The 19,973-nt window shown below is 36.3% G+C and overlaps 2 protein-coding genes and 2 pseudogenes across 2 annotated transcripts; 1 reads left to right on the top strand and 3 right to left on the bottom strand.

Moving 5' to 3' along the window:
- Nucleotides 1–2,926: 2,926 nt before the first annotated feature.
- Nucleotides 2,927–8,493, bottom strand: LOC145219010 (cytochrome P450 3A8-like). The gene is made up of 7 exons (XM_080086426.1): nucleotides 7,300–8,493; nucleotides 7,054–7,182; nucleotides 6,175–6,286; nucleotides 5,810–5,859; nucleotides 4,888–4,984; nucleotides 3,755–3,834; nucleotides 2,927–3,346 (listed from the first exon to the last, which is right to left on the bottom strand). The coding sequence occupies exons 2-7, from the start codon at nucleotides 7,122–7,124 to the stop codon at nucleotides 3,208–3,210; spliced, it is 549 nt and encodes a 182-aa protein (XP_079942552.1). The 5' UTR covers nucleotides 7,125–7,182; nucleotides 7,300–8,493; the 3' UTR covers nucleotides 2,927–3,207.
- A 3,741-nt stretch (nucleotides 8,494–12,234) lies between these two features.
- LOC145219008 (uncharacterized) lies at nucleotides 12,235–13,936 on the bottom strand (annotated as a pseudogene).
- A 2,741-nt stretch (nucleotides 13,937–16,677) lies between these two features.
- LOC145219591 (uncharacterized) lies at nucleotides 16,678–18,898 on the top strand (annotated as a pseudogene).
- Nucleotides 18,356–19,910, bottom strand: LOC145218981 (protein FAM200A-like). The gene has a single exon (XM_080086398.1). The coding sequence runs from the start codon at nucleotides 19,780–19,782 to the stop codon at nucleotides 18,946–18,948; it is 837 nt and encodes a 278-aa protein (XP_079942524.1). The 5' UTR covers nucleotides 19,783–19,910; the 3' UTR covers nucleotides 18,356–18,945.
- Between the last annotated feature and the right edge of the window lie 63 nt (nucleotides 19,911–19,973).

The raw sequence follows: 19,973 nt of genomic DNA, 5'->3' as shown, positions 1-19,973 counted from the left end.
TATATTTTTGTAATTAATTCTCAGAATAATAACAAAGCAATGATAAAGTGGCACAAAAATAGAGGGTAGGCAACGATCTAACAATATTGTTTTCGCGAAAAACACGCTGGAGTCGAGCGGCGACCGAATTACGTTAATTGCATATTTTATAGGCACTATCGCGATGTAACTGTGTAAAATGTGCAATCATCAATTGACATGACATGACGTGACTGTGTCTGTCATCTGTTGAAGTAGTGATTTCCGCAAACGTTTTCAAAACCTAAACAGAACATTTACTTTTCACTATCATAATAAGCATTCTTACACATTGGGCGCGAATGTGATGCTAATAGTCGTGGGTATGGTGCAATCGCACACGTGTCTCAAAAAGAATTTGCAACGCATATGCACTCAACAACACGTCACTCACGCCGCACAAACATTTTCAACGGATTGTAGCTATTGAATTGTTTTTTTTTTATGTTCTTTTCAACAATGTGTCCTCCTCTTTGGGGATAGAAATATGGTAGGCCAAGTTGCAACACAATCTCTGCGTCAGGTTTGGACGTTTGCTGTTCCTATCTGAGAACGTATGAGACGAGCCGAAAGACCGATTTGCCGAATCAGCAATTATAACGACGATTTGTCATGCGTCGGGATAAAAACTGGATATCGGGCAAACCCCAATTCCAAAACCTATGTCAATAGACTATGCCGTGATGTTACCGAAGCACAGTGCTCCACAACCTGTCGCCGTATGCTACTCGAAAATGCGACCGCGAAACCGTATATGGAAGTAAATGTGTGGGCGGTACTGCGTTGATTTAAACTTAATTTTAAACGACTAGCAATGGATTTTTCGGGGCTACTCTCGGTAGCAATACGTGACAGACTTTTTGTACGCTATTGTGTGCAAACAATGCCAAATGTCGGGCAACAAACAACTTAACAATTTAGATAGTGGCGTCATTAACAATTGAAACAAATCATTAAAGCTGTACAGTTCAATCTATGGATTAGACATAAAATTCTTTAAATCACTAGATTATAAACAATTTGATACATTTGGTGGCAGTTTGTAAAATAGGGACCTGTGATACGGCCTGTTAGTAGCGAAATGGTTGTGCATTAGGTGGAAAAAGACACATACACAAAACGGTGTGTGCTACTACAATTTTTTGCGCGCTACCAGATTCCAAAAAAATTTTTGCACCCCTGTTTTTGCTGCACAATTTACACTGAGAAAATTGTTTTAAGTGTGTCCGATCTATCCATATAACTGTCACCAGTCAAAATTTGGTGGATCCGATACTTGGCGTAACAAGTGGTTTAAATCGGATGCAAATTGAGGAGGGAAGTTAGGAAATATGTTTCGGGTAAGTAACCAACTTAACTTTCTTTTTTAATGTTTCTGTAAGTAGCATTACAAAACATGACCAAAACCCCAAAAAATCTAACCGACGCATTTTATAGGTAATTGCGAAAATGTTAAACATGTTGCGTATCACTGAATCATATTACAGTACTAAAAATACACTTTTCGTTTTTGTGTGGTTTTGGTGGAAGGTGTGGTACTAGCTCAAAGAAACCCTAAAGCAGGGGTGTCCAACTCGAACACACCGCCGTGCCAATTTTTGTTTTAATACATACTCGCGTGCCAACGTTTGGTACTTTTTTCAAACCATGCCTAAAACGTCTTAGCGGTACGGACTGAATGCGAATATTTGGCCACATGTAGAACCCTATTAAATGGTTAGAAAAAGATATGTCGTCAAATGCGAGTAAACTGGTTTAAGGTACTCCAGAAACCTTTTATTCTGTTTGTGCGACACAAGATACAAACAGAGTGCTTTGTGTAACATCGAAATCGCATCCTTGTTCAAGTTACATCGGTTTCAAAACTTATTTCAAACTAAACACAAACGCGTTTGTAGTTACGTAATTAATTGAACAGATATCGATTAAAACGCAACAATTACAATTGTTTTGAAATAAACGGGCATTTTAAGCATGACACTTACACTCAGGTTTAAATATTATTTGGCGCAATAACTTTCTGAAATAAACATATTTGTAAATTTTTGGTTAAACAAATTCCTTGGGGCAACATGAAACAATACAATGTGCTTATAGATGTAGGTTTGCATAACGATTCCTAGACCGTGTTTAATGTCCGCTTGCAAAGTCGGCAACGGCCTAAACTTGATCCAAGATGACTTAAGTTTAGGCATCAACAATACACGGTCAGCTATATTTGAAACGTGAATTGCTTTTACTTTCATTTCCCGCCGTAACAATTAATTAAAAACTAAATAGTTGATAAAATTGCTGATTCGGCCAATCGTCCTTTCGTTACGTGCACAAGTTTCTCAGCAAAGGTATTGGTATTTATTCGCATACCGCCAAACTCTTGTACGGGAACAAAAACTGCACATGGTATAGGTATCGGCGCTGTTGATCAAAAGTCGCACTAGCACAACTGGCGTTTTTTAAAACTCGCTTATGGCAAGGGGGATAATTAAGTTTGGTCGAAAAACGAACAATGAATTAGTCGGTCGTGTAACTTTACTACTTATAATTATTACTAAAGTTAGAATAAAGGCCAAGAAGAATCAATAGAAACAAATATAATTGCGTGACAAATCCTAATGTTTACCATCTAAATGTGCAAATGCTCGGCGTGCCACTTTCAAATGCTCTGCGTGCCACTTTTGGCACGCGTGCCACGTGTTGGACACCCCTGCCCTAAAGCTTCTGGACAAACAAACCTGCGAGTTTACGTTGACTCCAAAAGCCGCTGAACAGATTGCATCCAAAGCAAACTTTCCAAAAACTCTTTGAAAAGATACAGAACAAATTTATCTTTCTTTTGTACTTTTTGACGTGAATCGAACCTAGACGCAACCGAATACAAATCAAGGCTGGCTTGATTTAATAGACCTGGTGTGCTATGATTTGTATTACTAACATTGACATGAGCATGTACTGACAATAAAATCACGACTTTTACGTCTTTTAGGTCATTATATTCCTCATTGCACTTGTAAATTTTTAGATGAAAAGCCCCTGCGTTTCTAATCTTGCGATAATCAGGTCTTTGTTTAGGCAAATAGGACGTGAAAACGTCGGTTAAAACAACGTATTTGCCAGCAAAACATCATTCAGTTTATACTTATATACAGGCAGTTTGTGCATACAATTATATGAAATATTTCATCAAGCGTTTTACCCCTTGCTGTCGAAAACTCCGTCGTTTTCATTGCAAGAAGTTCTGAGGTTATCAACCATGGCATCAGCACATGCGTCCAAACCCCTCATCATTGACCGCAACTTTACATTCGAAAACAAAGGAGAAATCGTGTGCCTGAACAAATTAATTTTATTTTCGGTAGAATTGTGAAGATAAAAGGTTACCGGTAGCTTTTTTTGGTTAAAGATTTTTAGTACTTTTCACTGGTTGAAATGAACGTGACTAATTTCTTTAATCCACCTTTATATAACTTTAAAGGAGTTTTGACCCAGCGTTTGTGACAACTACAGCGTTGAATAAATCATAAAGAAGTGTTAAACATTCAAACCAAATATCCAATCTATTTATACGAGAAACAAATATCGAACATATTTACCAGTAGATGCGCTGAAGTAACCATGCCATTGGTGTTAACTGGTAACACCCCATCCTATTCTAAATGTTAGTTAACGTTGCCAAAAATTAACTTGTGCCATGCTGTTGGTAACACATTGAAACTATCAAAATGTTTTGCTATCTTACCTAACTCTTCTCCATTTATCTCTACTAATGTGGGTTAATCCGTTGTTTAACACCTTCCCCATAATTTTCATCAGTATTTTCTGTTAAAAAGTGATTTTTGGATAGTTAGAAAATAACTTTATGTCACTGCAATTTTTTATCAAGTGTTTTATTTTATTACATAGTAAATGCACAACACGTTGATCTTGGGGGTATGCACAACTATTTGTCAAGATAAATAATTTTCTATTTTGTGCATATTCTAAAATGTTACTTAAATTTTTAGTCGACTTACACCACATTTCAATTTAAACTCAAATTGAATATTTAAATTTAAATACAAATAAAGTTTCTACTAAAGCAAAATTTAAAGCCTGGAAAGATATACAGTATAACCAAAATAATATGTATTTTTACAACAGCTTTTTAATCATAAGCTTATTGCAATAACAAAAGTTTAAGTGTAGCTAGGTCAAGTGAAGTGTCACCGACCATACCACTCCAGTTCGCTATATATGTAGCTAATTATTGTTGTATTCATTGATTGTTTTCATTATTTAAGTAATGAGAACAAATAAACTGCTCTGGACCAGGGGTGCACAACCTGCAGCTGTACAACCACAGAGGCGATTTTGTGTGGCTGTAAAGATGATTATTAAAATATATGTTCTGGCAGCCGTGTCAAAAATAAAACTATTTTGCCAAATGTTTCAATTTTTAAACTGCTGGAAAAGAGTATTATCAGCCTAGTAGCCATATGTATCACACTTTTTTGTACCCCTATTGTGTGCAACAATGCAAAAAAAAAAACTTATACCGCAAGTATCAAAATTTAGATTGCGACATCAAAAACAGCTAAGACTGATCATTAGACTAGTGTTCAGCTCAATTTGTACATCCAGTTTGAAAGTATATCCGGGCTATTTAGGCATCAGTAACTTTGAAAAAAAAACAAGCAGGGTATTTGTGGCTGTTGGTAAAATGAGAATCTGCGATGCGGGAGACATAGCAAACAGTTTGTGCACTCCTAATCTAGCCACGATACTCCTACATGATTTGCTTCAAGTGATCACAAGCAATACTATTTTGAAAAAAAAAAACAACTCAAATGGTAATTTTCATACTACGGTGTGAATGCCAAGAATTTTCCCTACCTGCCTGTCGTGGAAGATATTAAATTCTTTAATCATGATTTGTTTTAAAATGTCAGGATCACTGATAACGATGCGTGGAGACCACCCAGTGTATGTTCTGTAACAAGTATTCTAGTGTTTAGTGAGTTTTTTTTAAACACACTTTGGTATTTATATTTTACTGCTTCAGAGAATTTTGGTTCTCGAATTGGACACTTTAACATACAACCAGAGCTGCAAAAAAAAAAAACGAAAGAAAAAGTCGTGTTCCAGCAATTGACACAGATATGAGATAAAAGGTCATTTGTTCCTGACAATATTTAGCTTAAATACTGTAATTATACAATGCTGGTGGAACAAGAAATTAACACACTGAATTGTTTTTGTTTTCCATCAAAAAATTATGAAATATAATCAGAACTGTAAACGTTAATCAAAGTTTCAAAACATTTTGTTACAATTCAGCGAAAGAACTCATATCCAAATCAACTAATACTTCAGCCTAAAAAATAAAAACCTTCAAGCAACAAGTCACAAATGTTCATGTACATTGGTACTTAAAGAGTTATGTTGGCCTTTAAAATAACTGTATTTGCTTGAGCAGTTTCTGAGGTAAATGTAAAACTTCAAAAAGTTAAACAAATAAAATAAACTATCAATGTGTAACTGTAACAGTCCAAGAGCATACCTACTTTAATGCTTGTAGGTTGTCCTGAAAAAACTGTTAGTATTCATGTCTGCTACCAACACATCAAACCACAAAACTGTTCTTAGTACAATAGTTCTTAAACTGATTTAAATCTAAGTTAAACAAAATGAATTAAAACTTAAAATGACCGTGTTTTTTTGCACTCGAGCGCTACAAATTATTTGTATAAAACGATAGCTTAATCAGTAAAATCAATTAATCTAAAAATATTTGGTAAAATTTTAGTCACCTTACCCATATACTGTGCCAAATTTCCTTTTCATTTCAAGATCTTTTAGAAAGAACTTTAACAAAAAAAAAATACAAAGTTACAAAAACGGTTGTCACAGCAATATTTCATCATGTATTTGTCAAAAAACAATATTTTGTGCTTGTAAATCTAAGGTTGGTTGTTTAATTAGTCAATAACATTGATAAATTGACCAGTCAATACACACATCAAAAAATGTTTTTAGTAAACGGTTTAAATGTAAACATTGTTATTGCTCATGTCCTAAAAAGCTGATATAAAATGATTTGTGAAAGGAAAAATCATTTAGACTTCATTTACATGAAAAACAAAGAGTTCAAAATCAGATTTTTGTCAATTTATGGGCCACCTGTTTTGGATTGTCAAACATGTTTCCAATTGTTCCCAGGTTCCGAATGCTGGGTGGATGATGGGGAATGTTAAATTTGTTGAGAAACTGCCATTTATGATGTACGTAAAACCTTGAAACAAACACAGAATGGTTATAATACATAGTTATATGCCAAACAACTGTGTTTTATGCCACTACAGATTTAAAAGTGTGGCATTAACGGTTTATTGTCAAAACATGTCACCCTTATCTTTTATTTGGATTTAAAAACAAAAGAAGGGAAGAAGTTAAACATTTTAAAAAAGGATCAATTTAAAACGATATGTAAAAGATAAAGATGAATAATTAACAAAACAACAACCGTTTTTCATTTTTCCTGCTTTTCTGTTGTTAAAACAATCGAAAAACATTAAAAATGCCTCAAAACATAAAACTCATTGAATGTGTTGCAATAAGAAAAGTTTAGCCGATTTATGCGGTGTTATGCAAGGTTAGATTGAGTTGGGAAATGCGCGATCTAAATCCAAAAATAAAACTCGGTTTATTAAACAAATACATAAAGCAACAACAAACGTATAACGTTGGCGATAACTTCTTTAGTTGGAATAGCAAACGCAATTATATATTCAAGCGACAACGTGGTATTGTATCGGGGCAAAGGTAGTATCGCTCCGTAACAAAGGAAATAATTATCCTAGTGGAAGGCGGCTACGAGATACGTTTTTACGATTGCGAAAGTGTTAGGGCGCGTGTTTTTACAAAACGCAAAATCTACGGCCGCTAGACTTTAAAGGAAATGCTTACTTGCTTTGAGTTTCTAATGTGACGCTAAAATGAAAATACACATTGCTACAAATGCACGCAGAGTACAGACTTTATTAAGAAATATCAAATTACCATGCAAGAATCAAGAAAGTTGCCAATAAAATCCACGTCTCAAAAGCCATTAAATGCAGTGGCGATAGCATGTTGTCAGTTTCCTCGCTAGTTTAAGCAACAAATTTTCCTGCATCGGCAACACACATGCTGTTAAATAACAAACCAATTTCACGGTATGGCAGAATGCCGATAAACGCAGTCATGCGTAAATACAACTATTTAAATGTAAAATCAATTTAGCCACAATACGCTCAAGTCACTTACTAAAAGTCTGCCATAAACAACAGTTTGTACCGAATGCGTAACCGTGAATGGTTAAACTCTTATTCATTCAATGTGCTCTTCATAACATCTTATCATAGCGCAGCTAAGTGTATGTATAAACCTAAACATTTTCTGCAATCATAATCAAGTCGACGTATCAGTATACATAAAAAAATGAATAAGGCTTTTGCAGCAGAACGTTGCCTCATGTTGACACAACTTTACAAGTGTCAACACTGTGCTGTAAAGATGACAAGTTACTTGTTGACTTAAAGCAAACATTATGCCTGTATTCTGTAAGGGGTGTGCTGACTTTAGTGGATAGACAATTAAAAACACTACGTAAATCTGAATCTTTGTTAAAACATGCTAATTGCTGCTTAACTAAACCTATGCGAGGCCGAAGACTACTTCACTTATGTTTCCAAGTTTATATTTGGAGAAAGCATGTCACAAAATCGCCGGCTGACCACGCAACACAAATGTCGCAACGCCAAGGCATCCACTGTGAACTATCAACTCGAAAACTGTAATGCACTCGATACTAGATACTAACACTAAGCGCATAGTTGTGAACACATAGTCACGACAAGGTCAATCCGGTTCTAAACCGTAATTATCATTAAATTGTTTGCAGAAACTTCAAATGTAACATGGCTAGAAGCCGTTCAAGGGGTTGTTTCTCGGTAATACGAAAGGGAATGATACAAATTAACCCTAAGACAGTTCATGACCTGTTCAGCAGAGGTTTGTAAACTTGTTTTGTTGGAGTAGAATACGATCAAGCTTTTGTGTGTAAAAAAGGCAAAGTAAATTGATTATTATATGCGAATAAAATGTTTTAGTCCAAAGTCCGTTACAGGGGCAACAACGCGTATTCGAAGGAGAAAAGCAGAGACGTAAGACTCATTTAGCGTAAGGGAAAAAAAGAAAATACACAAAAGCTGTGGATAATGTATTCATCCCTTTAAACAAGTGGTTCTAACACTGGCGTACGCGGTCTCTCGGGGCCCACCAAGCCAGTTCAGAGGGACCGCGAGAAGCTCTAGATCTTTTGCAATATCATCTTATGATTAAAAATTAGACAGATTAATGATGTATCTGCGTGACAAGAAGTGGTCCTTCGCCTTACTTTCAAGTGACAAAAAGTGCCAATTGTTCGCACACAATTTCAATTTTGTTTTAGTCTTACTTGTGACGTAATAAATTCCCCTTGAAACATTCCCATAAGAAGCAATCTTACGAAACTAAAGTAAATTAAGCCTGTATTAAACCTGTATTATATAATGTTTATTACTTTAAACCAGTGGTTCTCAAAGTATGGGTCGCGACGAACTATTACTGCCCAAACGAACTATTACTGCAGTAGTAGTAAAGTCCCCTCACTCGACCACGTTGTACAGTAAAACGAACTAATCATTGCAAAATACCGACAATAGCCTTCAAATTGTACTGTTACGCACATGGCGATTGTTACGTCATAGGACAGGGAATATAAGTTAATCATGCGAAACTGAGCGAGGAGTTGTAACAATTAGCGTTTGGGGATGAGTAAGTATTCGCACAAGGAAACATTTTTAGATTTGGGATTCACTTCGATCAATGATCGTGGTGCTGCAAAGCCACAATGTGTGTAGTGTTATGCAGTATTGTCGAAACGAACTCGTTAAACCTGCAGCCATTTTGACATGGGCAGGCCACGACGTGGCGTCGAACTAGTACATGTTTTGATGTCTAAGGCTTGGGTCGTGAGTTGTTCATAAAACTCAGATTTGGGTCGCGGTCAAAAAAGTTTGAGAACCACTGCTTTAAACGATAAAAAATAGTTTTATTGCTTTTCTTTTTATATGAAAAAGCAGCGTTTTTCTCAACGAAATTTTTTGACAGCCAATTAACCATAATTATGTGTTCCAGATTTTTGGGGAAATTAAAACAATTTCTAAACCTTAAGAAATCTGCAGACAATGTGAGTGACAATACATTAGCCACATTAGTTAGTGTAGTCCCATTATGGCTCTTTATTTTAATGGACTAAAAAATTATGCAAATTTGATACATTAAAATTTACCTTGACAGAGATAAAGAAAACCAAGCCTAAAAATATCCATTAGTAGCAAACATCTAGCTGTCGATCTATATTCTTCGTCATACAAGCACGGTCTATTTTGAGATTCTTTTTATTAAGGCGGATTTTTACTTTTTATTATGACAACCTTATCCGAGTGTTTATGATTTTTGTGGCTAATTTCCCGATTAAAATTGCTTTTATGCATACATAATGAGGTAAGGGTTTTCCCCATTGCTATTGCGTATTTGAATGTCACTAGTTTCAAAACGACCGATCAGCAATGTTTCTCCTAATAACCCTTTGGCGTAGAATAGCAGTGACAGAATTAGTAACATAATCTTGTAAATTCCTTTATGTTGTCAAAATCCTAAAAATGTTATACTGCATTGAAAGTAGTTTACTATGCTGTTTCATTCAAAAACCAAATGATAAGTTTAGCATGGTTTAAATTTAGCCTCAATTTGAAAGAGCAAAAGGTAATAACACCTTGAAAGTTGAGAACTAACGTATGTTGAGGGTATTTCTCCGAAAGAGGATTTTAGCATCGCTTCTCAACCCCATACAAGTACGATTATTAAAGCGTTTTAGTTTGTTACATAATCTGTTTAACGCCTACATCTCAGATAACCCATCTTAGATAACACATGTTGTGAATAGTTTAAATAATCTTTCTTGTATAAGGTTGAGGAGCAAAGCTAAAATCTTCTTTCGGACAAATATCCTCCGTTCATCGATGATTCCAGTAAATAGTAAAACCCACACTTTCCACATGACTAATATTTTTTATGAAACAGTTCTAACTATGCCTGTATGTACAAACAACGAATTTTTGAGCGTACATTTCTCATTGTAAAAACCGTTAAACATAACCTAAGTATATTATTTCAAAACCTATATGTTGCTTACCTTTTAAGCTCAATGTTAAACCGTTAGCCAATAAACATTGTTTCAACCCCAAATCCAACAAAAACTATTTATATGGCCCTTGCACTGAAAATGTACACTCACAATTTGAAATAGTAAAGTTCCTTGATTCATTACGGCACAACTTAACCAACGTAGAGCTAAGAAATACGTCAATCAAACTGCCTGCATTTACCCTTTATGATATTGCGTTAAATGTTCCGCTCATAGCAGCTGTTTAAAATATCCTTCCATCGCATTATTTTGTACGCGCATTTAACATTCCTACCAGTTTCCTGTTCGTGACGAATTAGGGATCATTGCGTCATAGCGTCTATCACGACAAAGGCTTTTCAGAAAAAAGCGCGGATCACTGAAAAACTTACTCGCAATTTTACTCCATCGTTGCTTTGCTAAGAGTGTAATACAATATTAATGTAAATAGCCTAGACATGACAAAAAAACTCAATCCATATTACGAAACTGAAAAAAAAAATGGTTGGTGAATATAAAGCGAATTAGGTCTTTGCTTAAGTTTTGTGTTTACATGCTTAAAGTTTTTACAAAAAAAATGCAAACTTTCTTGCAAAATGACTTTCATAAATAATTTTTACAATCTTTCTGCAACCCGCAAAGGTGTTTTTTCATTTCTGCAATTCTGCAACCCGCAAAAGTGTTTTTTTATTGCCTTCATTAAACGTGTCTAAACTCTGTTGTATTGCGCATTGTGATATAGGCCTATTGAGTTGAGTTTATTTCGCCGGGAAAATCGTAGCAGTACAATTACGCTGAAATATTCACCAGGCCGGGAATAGCTGCGCAACGTTCGACCGTTAAAAAGTGCGACAAATATGGGGGTACAATTGGTGGAGGGATGGAAGACGCGCTGCAGCTACACCGTTATTATAAGATTTATCTCAGTTTCTAAACACAAAAATATTGTACATACATATGGGTTGGACCAACAGATTTAAAGCTGCTCAACAAAGAGTGGATTAGTGAATCTCACAGCTGTCATATACGCTGAAGTTTGTATTTGTTTTTTAACCATTTAATTATTTATGTTTTTTGATTTATTTCTTAGAAGACAGCAACAAAAAATGGAAACCCATTAACAATGTAAAGAAAATTTTAGACAACTACCAGCACAAAAGAAAGTGATTTAAACTTTACAGCCTTAAAGGAGTATAACAGTAGTTTCAAAGTTTTAAAGCATTTTAAAAGCGTTCAGGCTCTTTAACAGCCTTAAAGGAGTATAACAGTAGTTCAAAGTTAATTTGTACTTAAAAGATGACCGAGTTCAAGTGTTTTTTTGTTGTTTATTCTGAACGCCAGGTTAGAGGAAAAGACAGCCATATTGAGAAGTTGCATGTTAGGAATATCACCATGAGGCACTTAGTCCATGAAGCATAGTTTGTTGTGGTGGGTAAGGATGCTTTTCCTTGCCAATAACGAAAATATAAAAATATGCTTCGAAACTTTGATATGCACACCAGAATTACGTCTTGAACCCACCCACCACAACAAAGTTGAAAGTGGTTGTTCTTTGAACAACTTTTGTTATGTTTACCTGCGAAGTATGCCGCGAAAAGAAATTTTAGTTCTTTAATGCACCGCATGCTTAAAAAGTTTGAGAACCACTGACCTAGTGGCATGAACAACTCGGTTATTTTGTTTAATTACCTTATATTGCAAAGTCACATAGGGCAGTTGCCTTAAGCCGGATGCACACAAGAAAAAAGCAGCGGCTACGGCAGGGGAAATCCCGGACAGTCTGCGGCGCTCCCATGCGGTTGTGCGGATATATGCGCACACAGTATTTTGGCCGCATGCCTGAATGGTCCACCTCATTTTCGTGTAGCTTTAAACAATCTTTTATAGAATGAAAACAATCTAAGATTTATTGAAAAGAACTGAAAACAACTTCGAAAAAACAACACAAAACATTAGCAAAAACAATCAATTTAGGTCCACTGTTCATCAATGTTAAATTCAAGAGTACACTCCGAAAATAGTATATTTCTTATTTCTTTCATGTAGGTTTCCATAACTGCTGCAGGCTTTTCCCTTAATTGTGCCACCACAAATTTGCCAAAATGGTCAAGTCGGTCCAATTTTTTTCCTGCAGCTCTGCAAGATGACTAGAGCTCTGCCGTAGAAAATTTAGCATCTCTGTCCGTAAAATGAAATAGTCAAAATAAACTGTGGGTCTGCGAGTACCTGTACTTTCTGTTTGTCTGATTTCTTTCTTTGACAACTGGTTTTGACTGGTGTGGGAATCTCAGAAGTATGATCATTTTCTTTTCTAATATTTTCATCGCTGGAATCATCTTGAAATATTGAAAAACAAATATTTAATATCGTATTCAAATAATGAGCAAAACATAAATCACATGACTACTCTGCAAAACTCACACCTACTGACCTGGGTTGTCAAAGACAGACTGGGGTGAACTGCTGGCACTTGTATCAGTAAAGTTGTCTACAGATCTATACAAACAAAAAGATTAATATTTGCCTGATGTTATAATGTACCATCTACGTACTCTCTATGCTTAATATAGCTTTCCAAAAAGATAGTTGCTGGTAATATGGCCACCTCTTTTGTGGAAAAGTACCAGAGCCACATGGAGCTTCTGTATTCTTGTTGTGTGTTTTTTCCATATGCTGTTCTTAGTGTACGCCAGCGCTTCTGACACTGGTCAACTGGAAATTACAGTCAATAAAGCAAGTTAATTTAAAATTACAGAACATAAAAATAATATTTACCCTTAGTTTCATTAATTTAGTTATGTAACAAAACTCATGCTTACCTGTAGAGTTCAACTCCTGAGCAATATTTCTCCATGCACAATCTGTTTTGTTTCTAATCTTAAGGCCCGTTTACACTATGCGTAACGCGCTCGCTCAAACCTGCGTAACTTTGTTTGTTTCATTTTTTCTGTCTGGTTTCGCGCTTGACTGATTTCGGGCGCTCAAGTCTCGTAGAAATGAGCGAGCGATCGCCTACCGAGCGTTTTTCTGCGTATCAAGCTGCTTGAACCTGCGAAAACGGTTTGTGTTATCGCTGCTTGCGGGTTTGTAATTGAAAAAAGTTGGTTCATTTGGCGAAAATAAATGATGGTGCGCTATTTACCTCAAATTTAATTATTTATTACATTGTTATGATTGTATGTTGTGTTTTTTGTGTTCAAACATTGTAATTAAGTGAATTTAAAATGTACATTCTACCCAGTACAGGGGACTACATGCTATAAAAACATGAAAGTAAGATAAACATGCCATAAATCTATACAACAACATACTAAACAATCCTGTATGATTATCGAGATGCAAAATCATGTTTACTAACAAAATATCATTTAATTTAGATTCATAAAAATCTTTTTCGAATCTAAAATAGGTAACAATGAATTTATGTGATGAATGTTGGTCATCAATAGTTGCTGTGAGCTAAAAATGACGTCGGGTATGTTATTTAGTACACTTAGGTACGCGCCGAAAACCGTAGTGTAAACGGAAGGGGTCGCAAGGTTAGGTTAGGTTAGGCACCGCTAAGCACAGTGTAAACGGGCCTTTATGGTCTGGATGACATGGGTTGTAAATTAAGTTTGCTTGTGACACAAGGTCAATAAGCTTTGTATAAAAACTTTGTTCAATATCCATGATACTAAAAACTTGTTCCTGGAGGTTAATCACTTAAAACAATGAAATATTAACTGTTACAAAATCAGTTAATTTACTGGTAAACAAATAAACCAATAGAACAAGCAAATAAAAAAATGCCATAAACTATTACCTATATGTAAACATTACACACTCCACTGCCATGAAACTGCTCCATCTTTTACAAAATATTTTTTTAACTCATCCCTATAAAAACCTGCATTTCTAGAATAAAAATCTGATCCGAAATGTCCAAGTGAAGCCATATTTACAGATGAAGGAATAGTTTTTCTCCAGTTGCCATTTACTATGTTTCCATTACCATCAAATTGGTCCCCATAAATATGGGATGCTGACAGACGTGGACTTTGTAGGAAATTATGAAGAACCACACATGCCTGTACAATACTTTGGGCCACTTCTGGATCACAATTTAGCATTTTATAGAATACTTGAAATCGTACAGCAAGTATACCTAAAGCATTCTCTACAACTCTTCTTCCACGACTAAGTCGATAATTAAAAGTCTTTTTGTTCTGACTGAGGTGACGCCCTGGGTATGGCTTGATTATCCTAACCTTTAATGGAAAGACATCATCAGCAGCCAAATAATAGGGAACATGTGTGTTAGATCCTGGCAAGCTATTAGGGCTAGGAATTTGTAAAGAGCCTTTATCATTTTTTTTCCTATTCTGGAATTGCTGAAGATACCCCCATCACTATGTCGACTAGAGTCTCCTATGTCCACAAGAATGAAACGATAATGTGCATCACAGATTGCGAGAAGCACAATGGAGAAAAATCCCTTGTAGTTAAAAAAATTCGCTGCCACTGTTCGGAGGAGCCTTTATTCTAATGTGTTTTCCGTCAATTGCTCCAATGCAATTTGAGCATTGCCATAACTGATTAAAGTCTTTTTCAATTTCCAACCAATCTTCTGTAGTAGGAGGGCACATTACCAATGGAACCAAACATTTCCAAAGTGCTGAACAGCACTCTTTGATGATCTTGCCTACTGTAGTATGACCTACCCTGAATAAAAAACTCGTGTGCAGCTTTCAAGAACCTGTTGCAAGGTATCTCAGGGTCAAAATTAAGCGGCGCTGTGGTGAAATTGCTTTTCTCCATGAAGTGTCTTTTTTTCGTATTTTGGGCTCAATGATCTTCAGCAATGAATAAAATTTTTCTTTACTCATCCTAAAATACTGAGGTATTTGTCTGGGTCTCCACCTCCAAGAAGTTCTTCAGCAAGAATGAATTCAGATTTGCTGTCTCTCTCTTTTAAAATTCCATGCACCCAAACGTTTCTAAATAAAAAAAATACCTTAGGTGTTAGTTAGGTGTGTGAAAAACATTTCAATTTTTTTAAATCGACTTTGTCGTTTGCAACAGAGGTTCACAAAATAAACATTCTTCTCTGAATCTGTCATTATGAACGTAACGTACAAAAACCAAGAGCTGGCTGCACTGAGATACATCCGTACTTTCATCAAGTTGCATGCTAAACGCAAAAGGGGAGGCACCTAACTCATGGACTTGTTTGAGTATATTTTTCGAAATGTCCGCTATTCGCGACTTAATGCCGTTATTTGACATCGGTATATCTTCAACTTTTTTCTTCCGTTCTGAACCACAGACCAGCTCGACGATTTCCAGAGCACACGGTTTTATTAACGTTTCTGCAATCGTATGCGGCTTTTTGCTATGTGGTAAGCTACTTTATACGATGCTTCAACCAAAGGTTTTTTTGTTTTACCAAAGCCATGCTTTTCCAACGTTCCACCCTTTTCCGAGCCTTTTTGCAGCTAAATAAATCAGAACTGTACGAAGAACAGCTGGAGTGACTAGTATTGAAATAATCTTTTAATGTAGCAGGTTTCATGCTACTGTTAGCAAGAACTTTTCCACATAGGAAACACTGTGGCTTTTCTGTGCCATCTCGGTCGACGGTAAACGTAAAACCGAGCGCTGTGTTATCATTTTTATACTTCCGCATTTTAGACATTGTAACTACCTTTACAGTCCTTTAATCTCAATGAAGTTTCTGCACTGCAGCAGGCACAAGTATTGTCCTGTCAAGTCTATTGCCAATGTGTATTATGATGTCACATTGGGGCTAACAATCACAAGCAACTAATTGTTCTTAGCAAATGGTTGTGATAAACAATTTGTATCCATATGCATGAATGTAAAAAGGGTTTGGAAACGCAAAAGTATGTTTTTGTTGGTTAATGTTACGAAAATTGTTTTCCTTCCACGGACCCCCTGAAACCATCTCATAGACCCCTCGGGGGTCCGCGAACTCCAGGTTGGGAACCACTGCTTTAAAGTCTTTGGCCTGGATGACAGGATGTGGGCGATAATCTCCTGCTTTCGGTTGTCTTCGTCATTTTCTGTCGTGCTTTCGAGTTTGGGATCCCCAATCACAGATACTGCAATGGTTTGTTAATAAAATAAGCGAGTGGGGTCAATTGTGAAGGTTTTTTTTTTCCTGACGATATTTAGCATTCGCGGGTCAACCAAAGCGAGCTTTTGAACGTTTGCCATTGTATCTTTACTGGTAATCCAGAGGACAACATTTTTTTAGACCATATATTCCTAATGTGGTCAACAGCACTAATTTAGACCTTGCGGATGAAAAAACACCTCCTGTAATGGCATCAGAGCAAACTATGTTGTTTGTCTATCAACTTCATTGGCAGCGAAAACTTCTTCTTTGTTACGGGCGGGACATGTGCCTACTAGATGCTACATATAAGACTTCAAAATATGCCCTGCCATTGTTGTTTTTTTGTGTGTTAAAACAAACATGAACTACCAGGTTGTGGCTAGTTTTATCACACAAAATGAGAGACAAATTGATATTGAAGAAGCTCTTTCAATTTTGAAGAAATGGACACCTGGCTGGAAACCAACTTTTTTTATGACAGACAAATGTGATGCTGAAATACATGCCATTGAAACTGTTTTTTCAGGTAAGCTTGTTTTTAATTTTGAACTTAGTTATGTGTATGTTTAATGAAAATACTAGTATATAAACTATATACTTTGGCAGATTGCCATGTTTTAATATGCGACTTTCATCATGAGCAAGCATGGGAGCGTTGGGTTAAAAAGTCTGAAAACGGTGTTCGAGAGCTGAAAGTGAGGAAACTTACCAAACAGCATTACACAATTTTCAGTCATGTGTTTAATGGATTGATAGTGATAAACTTCAAAAGTACTTTATTAAAACTTGGCTATCACGAAAAGAGGTAAGGAAGGTTGTTAAATAAAAGATGCAAGCTAGGTATTTATGACAGGTATGTTTTTAGCGTTGGTTGTGGCTGTATCGAGCAGATCAATTAAAAGTACTTGTTCGCACCAACAATGGTGTGGAAAGACAAAATCGAGTTTTAAAAGAATGCCATACGCGTTTCAGAACAGACAAATCTTGATCTGGACTGATTACAAGTTTACACAAAGATTTTCTCCCAGAAGGAAAAACCAAGTAAGCTGCAACCAAAATATATAGTCAGTTGGATCCCTGTTTGTACAACATTTGCTAAAGTATTCAACTTGTTAAGGAATATGAACATGTGTCACATGTATACATTTTTATTTAATTATAGTTGACTGTCCGTGTATGAAAAAAAAGTATATAATCTAGGTATAAGCAAGAAAACTTGAGATCTTCAAGCAACTGCAGAAGTTACAACAGTTCTGTTCCTGACTTTTTACAAAACAGACCAAGAAAATTGGTAAAACATTGTATTCAAATAATTGGGGAGTCTGCGAATTTGCAATCAAACACAATTGCAAGAAATGGAAATGTATTCTCTGTTAACATTGAATCTACTGACCAAATGTACACTGTGCAATTGGGATCAAAGGATGAATTTTCCAAATGCACTTGTGCAGATTTTACCCGACACTTCTTGCCATGCAACTGTGTTTAACAAGTATGATGATGTTGATTGGTCCAGCTTACCAGAATGGTAACAAAATTCTGTTCACATGCTGTTGGATCCAAATGTTGTGAACGCTATAAGTGCATCAAAACCGAATGAAGAAGCTGTTACAAGTAATATCATTTCAACTTATTCATTGTGTTCAAACACAACTGTGAGTTCACCCACTGTTGGGAATGAAGACACTCCAAGACAGCAAACCATCCGCAAATTCAACGATTTGTTGGTTGACATAAAAAATATGTCTTATGATGTACCTTCACAAAAAGGTTTGCAGCAAGCTATTCAAGACCTCGAATGCATCAAAGATAACTTAGCAAAAACCTGTTGTTATGATGATAAACTTGAATTTCAAAAATTCCAAAACACATATCTGTTAAAACAAAAAGAAAGGTGATTTGGTCTGAAAGTGGTGATGAGCTTCCCCGTAAACGACCAAAGGTGAACCATTTACATCAGTGTTTCTCAACCTTTTTTGTTCTGCGACCCCTTTTAACGTTTTAGTACAGACCGCGACCCCCTTCTGGAACTATACATATCGCACTACAGTACAACTCGAAAACATTTATTGTAAATGACTGAAAATAATTAATGGGAGGGTTGGCGTTGTATCTGAATGGCCAACTTTGCAATCCGTGGTTCTGTGATTGACAGTGCCAGTCTCATATCATCTTCAACCATCATTCGATTTCGTGCCTTCGTCTTGATATGTACAAGTGCCGAGAAACCACTCTCGCAGAGATACGTTGTGGCAAACGGAAGCAATATCCGAAAAGCTTGTTCAGATAGTTGGGGGTACGACTTATACATGCCGCACCAGAACTGCGAAAGAGACATTTCATCAAAAGCATCTCGTGCTGACGAATCATTTCGAAGATCGCAAAATTGGTCTTGTAGTTCATCGGGAATATCGGCAACATCTAAAGTAGCAGAGAACGGATTTCGGACAAGTAAAGCATCTTTTTCTCTGAGCTCAGGAAAGTATCGTTCAAACTCAACTTCAAGGGATTGAAGATGCTGTGTAATTAATGTCTTTAATTGCTCATCAAGCTCTTCAGATTATTCAAAAACACTGGACAAATTTTCGAACATGGCAATGTTCCCTTGTATTACTTTTCGACGCCGATTCTGCAAAGCCATAAGATTGTCTCGGAGTTGGATAATGTACGTGTCTTTACCCTGTAACTTCAGGTTTAGACTGTTCAATTTTTCAAAAATGTCAGCTAAATAAGCGAGACTTTTAATCCAGAAATCATCATTGAAGTAAGGCAAGAGGTCTTTCTTTTTAATTTCTGCAAATGACTTAATTTCGTCCCTCATCTCAAAAACGCGGCTTAGAACATTTCCCTTTGACAGCCAACGCACAGACGTGTAAAATAGCAATACCTCATGGGTGGAATTCATGTCTTTACAGAGTTGTTTAAATAGGCGCGTGTTAAGACTTCCTGATTTGATCCAATTGACAATGTGTATTACTGACTTTAGTACGTCGTGGAGAGAGACAGGCAAAGTTTTGCTGGCAAGTGCATATCTATGAATGATGCAATGTGTTCCTTTTGCCATCGGAGAAAGTTCCTTAACTTTTGTTTGAAATCCAGAGTGCGAACCTAACATCGCTGGAGCTCCATCAGTGCAAACTCCGCAAACATTTTTCCACTGCAGCTTTGTTGCAGCAAAAAACATTTTTACTTTTTCCAACACATCCACGCTTCTTGTGGTGCCTTCGAGTTCACTACAGAACAAAAATTCTTCTTTGATGTCTCCACAGTGAATGTATCTGACAAAAACTAGCAACTGGGCACATGAAGTTACGTCGGTCGATTCATCCACTTGGAAAGAAAACATTGGGGATTCTTGTATTTCGTTTACAACTAACTCCTTCACATCAGTCGACATGTCTGCAATGCGCCTCCGAATGGTATCATTGGAAAGGGATATTTGTCTTATTTTTGCTTCACTCGCAACTCCAAGAACGAGTTTTACCGTTTTTACCAAGCAGGGTTTAATAAGGGTTTCTCCAATTACATGCGTTTTTTTGTGCTTCGCTATTTCTAGTGCCACTTCATAAGATGCCTGTATTAGGGCCG

The sequence above is a fragment of the Phallusia mammillata genome, chromosome 3, assembly GCF_965637545.1.
Source record: "Phallusia mammillata chromosome 3, kaPhaMamm4.hap1.1, whole genome shotgun sequence".
NCBI lineage: Eukaryota > Metazoa > Chordata > Ascidiacea > Phlebobranchia > Ascidiidae > Phallusia > Phallusia mammillata.
The sequence above is the reverse complement of the archived record's forward strand: the minus strand, read 5'-3'. Positions and strand labels throughout refer to the sequence as shown.